General features: G+C 50.5%; 1 protein-coding gene across 3 annotated transcripts in view; it reads right to left on the bottom strand.

Moving 5' to 3' along the window:
* The window catches only part of Rnf144a (ring finger protein 144A), a 101381-nt gene that overhangs the window by 87994 nt on the left and 1424 nt on the right, over window positions 1–11963 (bottom strand). The window contains exon 1 of one of the 3 annotated variants that reach the window (XM_005404353.2): window positions 11773–11795. The exons of 1 other annotated variant lie outside the window; for it this stretch is intronic. Coding sequence is in view for 1 of the 2 variants with exons in the window: in XM_005404351.2 (XP_005404408.1) it covers window positions 2519–2537 (19 nt within the window). In the remaining variant the exon portion in view is untranslated. Of the gene's footprint in view, window positions 1–2518; window positions 2614–11772; window positions 11796–11963 lie in introns of those variants that run through there. One more of the 3 variants, XM_005404351.2, reaches the window with a different exon arrangement.

Raw genomic sequence — 11963 nt, forward strand, 5'->3', positions numbered from 1 at the left:
TATCCTACATTATTGATTGAAAACACTCTTCTTTCCTAGTCATGTAGTCTTAATGCCCTTGTTAAAGATCAGTTATATATATATATATGAGTTTATTTCTGCCAGGTATGGTGGCATGCGCCTATAATCCCAGCACTCGGAAAGCTGAGACAGGAGGATCCTTGTGAGTTCGAGACCAGCCTGGGCTACAAAGTGAGCTCAAGGCCAGCCTGAACTGCATAGAGAGACCCTGTCTCAAAAAGGAAAAAAAAAACTTGCAGTGATCTTTCTGCATCAGCCCCTCAAGTGCTGGGATTGCATTCATGCGCCCCCATCCCAGCAGCAAGAGCAATCTCAGATTCAGCCAAGAAAGAGTGTTCAAGATGAGATCTGAACGTTTGTGTGGCTCCTGCTCCTTCCGGTTCCCAGAGCCCATCTTTCCGAGGCTTCACACCTTCCTGCTCTTTGCAGCGGTGCTGATGCCCGGGCTCCTGTGCTCACCACCTGGACAGTCCTTCCTCACTATGCATTTCGCTTCAAGCCACTGCAGAGAAGCACGCCCTTAAAGCATAGGGCTAATTTACTGAACATATATCTGTTGCTTATACTACAATTTGTATGTGTTGTGGGAGGTCAGAATTTACATTAGACATTTTAAAAACTAAAATAACACATTCTTCTATGAAATGAAATAGAGTCGTCAATCAGTATCAGGCCAGGAAGGGTTCCGGCTGCACAGATATCAAAATGCACAGGTGCTCAAGCCCCTTCTATAAAGTTATCTATATTATTGTGTAATATATTTGCATATAACCGATGAACATTTTCTACATGCTTTTAACCACCTATTATTTATAACACCTAATACTGTGTAAATGCCATGTCAACAGCTGTGTTGTAACTGAATCACAAGAAAAAAATCTGCACACACTCCAAACAGAGGAAGCCTCCTCTCGGCCCTGAAAAATTTCAAACCCTTCCCCCAGACCCCGAGTAATTTCCATCCATGGTTGGATGAATCTGCAGATGCACAGGGCCAAATATAAAACCACGAAAAAAGAAAAAAAGTCAAAGTCAGAAAAAAGTCGCAATCCTTAAGAACTCAGATTCTTTTCCTCAGCGTATTTTCCGTATGTGCAAATCACATCGCTCATGTAATTCTGCCTCGTAATTATTTTCACTTAGTCATATACAATAAACATCTTCCCAAGACCACAATTTCCAGAGATCTTATCTAATTAGAGCATTATATTTTCTTAACTATAGTTAGATGTTTTTCATTTGGGGATATTATTTACCAAAAAAAAAAAAAAAAAAATCACAAAAATATTAAGAGAAGCATGTATGCATAAAACATTTTATTTTTCTCCACGTTTACATCATTTCCTGGAACTGGACTGCCCAAACTCTAACCATCTGCGGTAATCGGTTCACTGCAAGGAAAAATAATGCACGTACCCTTAAGCCACACTTTGCCCGGGGTAGGTCTAGGAATTCATTCCTCCTGCTTAAGCAAGCCTGATTTACACCACTTCCTCCCGCACGGCCACTGCCTCATGCAAGGAAATGTTCCCTTTAGTGCATTTCTCTTTTTAAAAAGTTTTAGGTAATAATAATTTCCTATTTACAACAAACCTTGTATCCGATCTCCCCAGGTGTTTATTATCACGTAAGTGGTTACATTGTAGCCCGGCTGCTTTACACAAACAGGGCGGACAGCACACTAGAGTTAACCCAAGGAAGATTTGAATGCAAAGTCAAATCAACAAATTACCAGTGTGGGAACAGCCAAAGGACTATCATTAGTAGTAGTAGCAGCAGCAGCATTGGTATTATTATCTAAGACAGGGTCTTGCCATGTAGCCCAGGCTGGCCTCGAATTTGTGGCGATCCTCCTGCCTTAAACTCCCGAGTGCTGGGATTACAATGGTGCGTACCATGGCCGGCATTCGAGGATCTTCTTTTATTTATTTATTTATTTTGCAATACTGGGGATGGAACCCGGGACTTTTGCACTGAGCTACGTCCCCAGCCCTTTTTATTTTTATTTTGAGACAGAATCTTGCTACATCTCAAAGTTGCCCAGGCTGGGTTCAAACTTGTGATCCTCCTGCCTCAGCCTCCCAGAATGCTGGGATAGGGCTGTACCACCCCGTCTGACTCCAAAGGATTACTGTTATTAGGAGCTCATCTGGGGAAATTCAGAGATGAGAGTGGCTCTGAAAAACAGCCGAGGATGGTATTTCAAGAAAAGATGAACCTTCGGGCATAATCTCAATGCCCTTTATTATTATTTTTTTTTAAATATACTAAGTTCAGTACTGAGTTCACATTGCAGTTTAACACACCAAGTCCCATGCCTGAAATTCAGAAATGCATGTAACACACTTCCTCCCCTGCTCTGGGAGCTCAGCCAGCTTTCCTTCACCCTAGAAGTGGGAGCCACAACCCTTGAAGATGGGGCTCATATCCAAGGTCAAGGACATCTGGAGAGCAGACAATGTTCAATTTAGGATGTACCACATTCCCAAAGTCTTACCTGGTTTCAGGCCAACCATTAAAAATCACCCTCAGACAGATGTGGCAGCACACACTTGTAATCCCAGCACTCTGGGAGGCTGAGGCAGGAGGATCTCATGTTTGTGCCCAGCCTGGGCAACTCAGTGAATTAGCAAGACCCTGTCTCAGAAAAAGAAAATAATTAGAGGGCTGGGATGTAGTTTAGTGTGAAGGCTTTGGGCTCAAATCCCCATATGAAATAAAGAAGGGGAAGGGCAAAGAAAAGGAAAGAAAAGAACGGAACTCATATCAGGGTAAATGAAATGTCATTTCCATTGAACTGTGTCTTGAATTTTGTTGACTCAACGATAGATATATTTTGCTGACAGAATAAAACACACGCATTAACATGTATTCTCAAGTTTCTTTCCATTAGTACGCTGGAGCTGATATTTATTTCCAGGTTTTGAAAATATTCCACGCAGCAGACCTCACACACTTTGGTGCAGTGCCAGGAGGAGGAGGGATGCTGGGCTCATCCACATCACTCCCTAGTGCCAGAGATGCTGGGGCAGGGGTGGCACTGGGGCCCAAAGGGGCCACACTGGGCCCATGGGAAGGGGTAGGAAGAGGAGAGCTGGTTTTCAACCATCCAGGCCAGGGTGCAGCTCAGAGGGGAGGCCCAGGGCCCCAGCGGGGCACAGGAGCACCAGGTCAGGGAAAGGCACAAGCAAAAAGCCGGTCAAGGCAGCACACACCTATAATTCCAGCACTCAGGAGGCTGAGGCAGGAGGATTGTTGGGAGTTCGAGACCAGCCTGGGCTACGAAGTGAGCTCTAGGCCAGCCTGAACTGCATAGCGAGACCCTGTCTCAAAAAGACAAAAAAAAAAGAAGGACAAAAAAGAGAGCCGCAAGCTACGGAGACACATGAAAGAACACGGGCAGCCATGAAAGCAGAGACACGAGCATCATCACAGAGGTGTGTGGGGACAGTGGAGTCACCCAGGAGCTGGTAAGGAGCTGCACACAGGCTGGGTCAGGGAGGCAGAGGCAGGACGGAGGGGAGATTCAGGTGAGGGCCAGCCCCACCACACACACCTCCATCAGGCACCCGGATGGCCAGGACCCGGCGGGCCACTTGGCTTGACTGTGGACGGCCAGGGGACCCCAAGGAGCAGCTCCCTGTATGGCAGCTGAGAGAGGGGCATGGGTAGAACAAAGAAAAACCAGAAAGCATGCAGCAATTAACCTGATGAAAGGGGACGGGGGTCTGCGTGTAAAGAGAAGTATGGCGAAGGTCTGGTTTTTTCACTGACAAATTGTTCCAGTAAATGCAGATTGCCAGGAATTCCCCCAGAATCCTCCCCTCACTTTGCACACTCTCATCCCATCGTCCTTGACACTTTCTGCAGCAGCTCTGGAGTGCTCCTTCCTGAGTGCCTTTGTTGTGCTGTCTTGGCTGCCTTGATGTCCTGAACGGATTCAAAAGGTTTCCCTTTCGTGGTCATTGTGACTTCACAGAGCATCCAGAAGTCACATGGTGACTAACATGGATGAGGACACAGGGTTGTGTTTTTAGGGGAGTGCCTTCCTGCTAGATGGCACTCAGCAGCAGTATTCACCACATTTTTGACTCCACTCTGGACAGCCCGCCTCAAGGGCCACCAGCGCCCTCCAGCTGTCAGTGCTCAGTGTCTCCCAAGCCCAAGGCAATGGTTCTGCAGCCTAGAGAAAGCAGCCCCAAAGATGGGTGCCTTGGCATGCATCGGTCATAGCAGGACTCTGAGAGGCTGAGTCAAGAGGATCTCAAGTTACAGTCCAGCTTGGGCAACTTAGTGAGACCTTGTCTCAAAATTTAAAAATTTTATGAAAGGGCTGGGGATGGAGCTCAGTGCAAAAACCCTGTGTAGCTCAATCCCAGTGCCAGAGAGAGGGTGGGAGAGGGAGCACTCCTTTCCCCTGTCTTTTAGCTCAGGACACAAGACTTCCCTGGTCCCCTCGCCAGGCACAGCCACGCTGCTCCCCCTTAGGAAAGCTGGCCCTACTGCCCGCAGCTAGGGACAGACAGAAAACAAGGTCACAGTTAATGCAGCAGAGTCCAGGGCCAAAGGAGAAGGCGTCACCAGTGTGATTAAACCATTAACAGATAAGAACTTGCATACCTCAGCCTGCAGAAATCCATGTCCTTGGGGGAGACACTCGTCATGGGTCTGTACCAGCACTGTCAGCCCTGAGCCTGCGTGCCCAGCTTCTCCAGGACACCAGAGGCACTGCCCATGCGACACTGCTCGCCCCTCCAGAGCTGTCTGCCCAGCCCCATCCCTCACCCATGTCCTCCCAGCTCTTCGGTCCTCAACTGACCTCCAGCCGCTCACTACCCTGCGGCCTGTGCCAAGTGCATGAAAATAAACCCAAACCAGCCATCTAGGTGAGTGCACCACGGGGTAAGACAGGAAGGGACCTGGCTTCCGGGACATGTTCTCTGCACTGCATCCGGTTTGCAAGCCCCTCCTCCTCCCCTGCTCCATGACAGAAGGAGGAACCCAGACGTCACAAGAGCCCTAGGCTGCCCACCTTCCATGCTGCTCACCGAGGAAGCAGACATCGGCCAACGTGATCCTTACCAACATGTGTCCCCTGGCAGGCCAGGCACACACTGACAGACACACACACAGTGCTACCCAGCACCACGTGTGCTGCATGTGCTGATGGTTGAATTGTGTCCCCAAATGAGACACAGGGCACCTATGTGTGTGTCCCCTGGGTGTTCGTGAAAATGCGATCGGTATAGGGACCTCACTAGGGGACTCCACTCCACGTAGCTGTGGTCCTTAACAGGAGCAGCAGCAGCACAAAGGCAGAGAAAGAGGAATCAGCCACGAGGAACGGGGCAGATGCACCTGGATTTGAGACTCTGTACGCGCCTCTTACCTGTGGCTTATGCTGTTCATGCATTCCGAGTTCCCTGCCTGCTTTTCTGCCAGGATTTAAAGGAACTCAATCAACAGATGAACAGAAAAAGAAAAAGTGGTGCATATATACACAATGGAGTACGACTCAGACATCAAAAAGGGAAGAGTCCCTTGGAGAAAAATGGAGGCCCCCGGAGACCACCATGCTATATGAAATAAATCAAATGCAGAAGGTTAAACAATGCATGGCTTCTCTCACAGGAGCAAGCTGAACTACACATAATTTAAAGACCAAAATGCAAGATGGATGATAGAAGATGAGAGAAGCAGACTTTGCAGAGCTGAAAAGGGGATCTGAGGACTGGGAGAGAGGAAGAAGTGCTGTTGGAGACCACTACGAAGAGGCTCTGAGCAGGATTTAATACTCACCAACTGGCATTTTTTACTTGTGAGCTGTTTACTTGTGAGCTGTCTGAAGCTTAGGCACATTGTCTGAAGATGGGCGGTGGACTCATAGTAAGTAAACCTCTGTGAGTCCCTGGTCAACCTGAGGCCTATATTTACCTGTAAAGCTGTGACTCCTCAAAGGACAAGATAAAGCCATAGCTGAGGATGTCCGGCTCCAACCCCAGTTAACTTAAAGCAGACTGTAGCTGTAGGCATCTCTTGCTGTGAAGGCCTTCCTAGAGATAACATAGTTCTCCTAAATTAACATAATGTATTACTTTAAAAAGTCCTGCCCAGATTCCCGCCTTTTCTTGAGTATCCTCCTCCTTTGTTTGTAAACAAAATAAATACAGGCTGCCCAGAAAAGTCTGGCTAAACTTAGAGACTATCGAAGCTGTAGGAGAGTTAGTCCCTCCTGGAGCTCTGAAATCATTTCCATTGTCTCATTTACTTAAGCCTTCCCCATCCACTTGCTTGAGAGACTGCGGGATGATCAGCCTGCCATAACTAAGGGTTATTTAATCCAATGTTCGATAAAGCGCAAAGGATGAAGATGCAGTGCATCAATGTACCACCTCCTCATGATGGACGACCTCCCCACGGTGAACATAATGTGATGAAGAAACAGATGCTCCCTACATGGCTGCCCAGCTGCTTCTGCCCTGTGCATGACGACAGAGGGAAGTCATGGGGATTTCCCTCAGCAAGACCACGCCGAGCAGCAGGCACCCCAGGAAGCAGATGGGCTCCGAGGGCCCAGAGGGCAATGGAGCAGGATACTTTTCCTTCCCCATTCCTACAGCATCCGGCCCCAAGCATCGCCCTGCAGGTCACATGCCCGTGAGGACGTGAAGGACAGGAGAGACCGGGTGCACAGAGCCAGCTAAGTCAGCCAAGGAACCCCCAAGGCCCTGTGCCAGCACCCATGCCTGCTGGAAGCTCCTTCTGTCCTGCTGCCTGAGAAGTCACACTCTAGTGGTCCCATCCAGAGGTACCTGGGCGTTGAGGCTGGTGGGAAAAATTAACCCAGGGGACTGGTTCTTCTTTACGCTCCAGATCGTGTCAAAGGATCGGGTCCCAGGGTCTCTGTGAATGCGCACACTTCCGCACACCAGGTCCCGGGGGAAACACGCCCTCTCCTGTGCTCAAGGTGCACAGACCAAAGCAGAACCCAGAGCCTCAGAAAACAGATGAAGGGAACCAGAGGGGCAGAGGCCAAGAGCTGCCATAACCGGCTTCTTAAAGGCGAACGCAAAAGCCCAACTGGAGCTCTCCGGAGAAGGCATCGCAGCCTCTCATCAGGAAGACCCACACCCCCTGTGCCTGCCACTGCGGGGGTTCACCAGCCAGCTCCATCTCCCCTGGGCACCCTGGAAACCAAACACACCACTCACATCAGGCTGAACTTCCCCCTCTCCGCCTCCGCCTCTTCCAAACCCAGCCACCCGCTTCAGGCCCGGAAGTCCCTCCCACAGTGCTGGCACCTGTCCCAACCTGCCACGCCATGTGGCCCTCTCTGCTAGATACTGGTCATTCCTGGTGAGGACTACATCTCACCCCTCACCCCTCAGGGTACAGGACCCCAGCACCAACGCCACAAAAGGCCAGAATGGACCCATCTCGTGTCTACACAGCCACGGTGCATGCTCAGGATTCCACTCCACATTCTGGGCCACCGATGCAGCTTTTGGTCATTGTCACTTTCAAACCAAGCGAAGGTGCCCACCCAGTGTTGCAGGGTTCTTCAGTGGCCTGCCTTATCAGAGAGAAAAACTTCATGGCCCAATGGACTCCAATCATGCTGAAGCACAGAATTCCAACCTGGAATTCATGTCTTCAATGACAACCTGCTCGACTGCCCTTCAATCAAGTATTCCATCACTTAACAAAAGTTCATTCAGAGGCACCATGGTGTGCAAAAGGAATGTGGTGATGAATAAGTTCCTACCTTCGCAGAGCTCCTAATTTAGTACAGAAAATAGGAGTTACATAAATCACTAAAATTAGATTAGATACATGCAATTAGAGGTTCTGGAAAAAAAGGTTGCTACGGTAGCACCTGGTAGAGAATGATTTTCTCCCATCTGAGAAGAGCAGGAAGCATGTGAGCCTCAGCCAAGGGACAGCTGGAACATCTACAACCCTGTGCCTTCCACCCTGGGTGCCTCTGTTTCTCATCTGCAGAGTGCCAGCATCAGGAGGGTTGGTCTCGGCAGTCACCCATGCTGGTGATGCTATAGCCACGAGGAAAACAGGCTGTGCTGGTCACTTTTCCACTGCTGAGACAAAATACCCAAAATCCACACCTCAGAGGAGAGGTGTAATTCCGCTCAAGGTTTCAGGGGTTCAGTCCATGGTCAGCTGATCCACGGCAGGAGCATCATGGCAGAGGGACATGGGGGATCAGAGCTGCTCAGTTCATGGGAGCCAGGGGGCACAGCAGTGGAACAGTGCCAGAGGGAAAAGGGCAGCAACCAGATACAGACTCCATCACCCCTCCAAGACCACCAGAAACACCTGGAAATGTGTTCTGTTAATCCCTTGAGTGGTTCCCAAGCCAGTGCAGCTGACATTTCAATTTAAAGTCACAGTTGTGTAAGAGGTGTGTGACATCCAGCTCGGAGGTTCCCAATCCCAGGCAGAGGCTACTATACCCCACAGCTTTCTCAGCCACTTTGAGCAGAACAATGGGTTGCAACCACACAGGCTGCTGCCTATAATCACTGATCTTTCCCTGAACTTGCTCCTCCACCGAATAGAAATGAGAAGATAAGGAGGGGAAAGGGAGGAAATACTTGTAAAATTCATTAATGGGCACTTGTACAAGACAGAAAAAATTGGGGGCTGGGGATTTAGCTTAGCGGCACAGCGCCTGCCTGGCAAGAGCAAGGTTGTGAGTTCGATTCCTGGTACCGGAAAAACAAACAAACAAACAAAAAAGAGACAGAAAAAAATGAAAGCAATTGTGCTACACAGGGAATCGTGATTTGCAGAGCTCTAGGGACAAGCAGTCATCCCAGAACATGTCACTGTCACACCAGGTGAGCTTAGTCCCTGTGTTGCCTCAGTTTCTGGTCCACCCTAGATTGTTTCTTGCTGCTTTCTGGCCCTGAATGTGATCCTGACCTTCTAGTTTGCCTGGCTAACTCTGACTCACCCTTCCAGTCCCACCCAGCAGACCCCTCACTATCCAAGCCGACTACTTGTGCACCCTTGGTCCCCCCTTTCTCTGTGCACCTCTGCTGCTACCCTGACCTGCTGCTACAACAGTCCCTCAATGACTCTCTTTGCCATTCCCAGACTTTAACCTCTTTGAGGTCATGCAACAGATCACTTCTGCGGGCCTGAGTTTAAAGGCAGGCTTTGATATTGAGCACATGTGAGATGCTGGCCAACATCTCTGCTCTACACCTAGCCTGCCTCCTTGTATCCATGCTCCACGCAAAAAACTAGAGCTCAGGGCTGGCGCTTGGCCAACGCTTAATGAATATTAACTCCTGTCTCCTCCGCATCCAGGGTCAAGCATGAAGCAGATGATCGAATACCGCTGACATGCTTCTTCAGGCACTCCAGGAACTGAGTTTTCTTTATATCAGCTTGTACACTCGCTCCCCGGAAGTCCATCCATCTCCCGGTTCTGTGCACTGGCCAGGAAGTACACTCCAGTCCAGGCTTTAGATTCACAGCACGAAGAAGCACGGAGACTCCTGCACACCCCTGAAAGCCTCACTTCTCAACTTACTGCCTTGGAGGGAAGTGGAAAACTGAGTCAAAAATCTATCTTGCAAGCATGCAAAAACAAGCATGCAAAAGTGCTTGCGAATGGTTGCCTCAGGTGAGTCGGCCTGCAGTATTGATTCCCCAGAAAAACACCAAGCAGGCAGCATAATCTTATTTCTGGATCCAAGGAAATGTGTAGGGCAACACCTCAGGGTGACCCTAAAGCAACGGGCCTGCCCAGAGAAGTGAAAGACATTCGCCCACGCTCAGAGAGCTGGGCAGGGGAGGCTTGCGGATCCAGTGGCCCCCCAGGAGTGGCTTCCTTTTAATTTCTCCAGCTAATTAAGGGAAAGTATCCATGGGTATCAGCTCGGCGGAAGTAGAAGAAGAAGGAGCTGTTCCCGGAGATGTCACCTCAAATGACTCTCCAGCCTTGGAGGAAAGGGACCTTGACTGAGTTCCTCGGTCTCAGAGCAACCAAGGATGCAAAGGTAACAGGGTGGCACATTCTCCTGAGAACAGGCCAGGGCTGCGGGAACCTCAGAGCCAGGAAGGCAGGGGAGGTTGTTGTGCTGATGCCCCCGCTGGGGACAATACCCCCAGGGGGCCATGGCCCACTAGGCTCAGAGGAGCAAAGTACCGCACTGTACTGCAGCAGAGTGGGGGAGAAAGGAGCACAGAATAGAACCCAACACACAGACCCAGCCAGCCATCGTCCTGTGTGGCTGGTGCCAGCGGACGCTTTCTTCCAGGACGGAGGCCTTCTCCTCCCTTCCCCTCTGCTTTCTTCCTTTCTTTCTTTTCTGCCCTGAGGATTAAACCAGGGCCTTCATACATCCTCAGCTCCCCATTTACTTTTATTTTTAAGGTTGTCTTGTTAAGTCACTGAGTTACCTGGTCTGGGTCCCAACTTGCCATCCTCCTGCCTCAGCCTCCCAGAGTGCTGGGGGGACAGGTGTGCAGCGCCACACCTGGCTATGAGGACTTTTCAAAGTCCCAGGCCACAATGACCTCCACACGTTCTGCAGTGAAGGAAGTTTCTGCAAACAAGGCTCCTAAGGCAGCAAAACGAGGGCTCCACAGCCCTTAGGAGATGCCCAGTCCACAGACTGGAGGGAGTTCTTCCTGTTTCTGGAACCCCCACTGTGTATTTACATCTGCCCTTCAGGAGTTCTCCTTGTGGGGCACTGACCTTAGAATCAGGGCATCTTTACAGACAGAAGCTGCAGAACCACATTATATGAAGTCTGGAAATCGTCCATCCATTCAGATTCCTCCGGGCTCACCCACCTTCAGCCACTGGGGCCTAGGGCAAGCACTGAGCTGAAAGCCCCCTTGCTCAGGAGGCGGGTGGTGGGCAGGGCCCAGCTCTAAAGCCTACAGTGCTCCGGGCCTCTCACCACACTGTAGTTCCTGGGCTAACCCCTCTTTTCCTCCCGGGCCATCATCGTGGGCTCCTCCTGCCAGAGCCCAGCCCAAGGACCTGGCCTGGAATTCCAGATTGAAGCTTTATCCCGGGCTGACTTTTCTAGCCCCGTTTCTTTCGCACTCTTTAAAAAGTAATAAAAACAAAACTGAGGAAGACATCAGAGGAGCCCAACAGCCCTGGCACTGGAGAAGATTCGATCATCAAATCATTGTTCTTCAAAGCCACTGGGAGGACCACCTGGCACACACCTGAGGCCGTGCTGCCCCTACATCCTGGACTACTACTGCCTTTAGTGTCCCCCCAAAGCACGTCCCCTGCCTCTTTCCCCTCCCTTCCCTGGCCTTCCTAAACCACCTTCCCTAGGCCTGAGCTTTGTTTATATTTATAAACACACACCTCTCATTGGGTCTAGTGCACGGCCTAGACGCCTAGCGCCTGCAGGCTGAGTCAGGAGGACCATTTGAAATCCTGCCTGGAAAAACTTAACCACTTAGCTAGATCCTATCTCAAGATAAAAATAAAAAACAAAAAGGGTTGGAGGTGTAGCTCAGCCAGAAGGCTCCAGGTTCAATCCCCAGTCCTGCAGACATCTGGCTAAACTCTCTTCTGGCCTCCCTCGATGGGATTGACCCTAACCCTTCTAGCAGGCCCCACTCCCAGAAAGCCTTCCTCCCCGGAACCCCTGCAATTCAAGATGCACGCAGGAGCTCCTTCTAGAGGGGGCCAGGCCCTTTTCCAAAGCGGGTGCCCCCGGGCTCTGGTCACCTGCCTTACCCAACGCTGACCTTGCACGACGCCGCTGTTCAGTGTACATCTTCTTTTATTCTTTCCAAAGAAAAGACAGACGCCAAACTTTTGGAGACACCTTCCCGGGAGCCCCGCAGGCTGAGGCTGCGGCCCCTCCCCCACGCCGGGAACCCACGGAGCCCGCGAGGGTCCACGGCGCGGGGCTCACCGGGGCGCGGGGCCAGGGGCG

Source organism: Chinchilla lanigera, unplaced genomic scaffold, assembly GCF_000276665.1.
Source record: "Chinchilla lanigera isolate Chin_1 unplaced genomic scaffold, ChiLan1.0 scaffold00086, whole genome shotgun sequence".
NCBI lineage: Eukaryota > Metazoa > Chordata > Mammalia > Rodentia > Chinchillidae > Chinchilla > Chinchilla lanigera.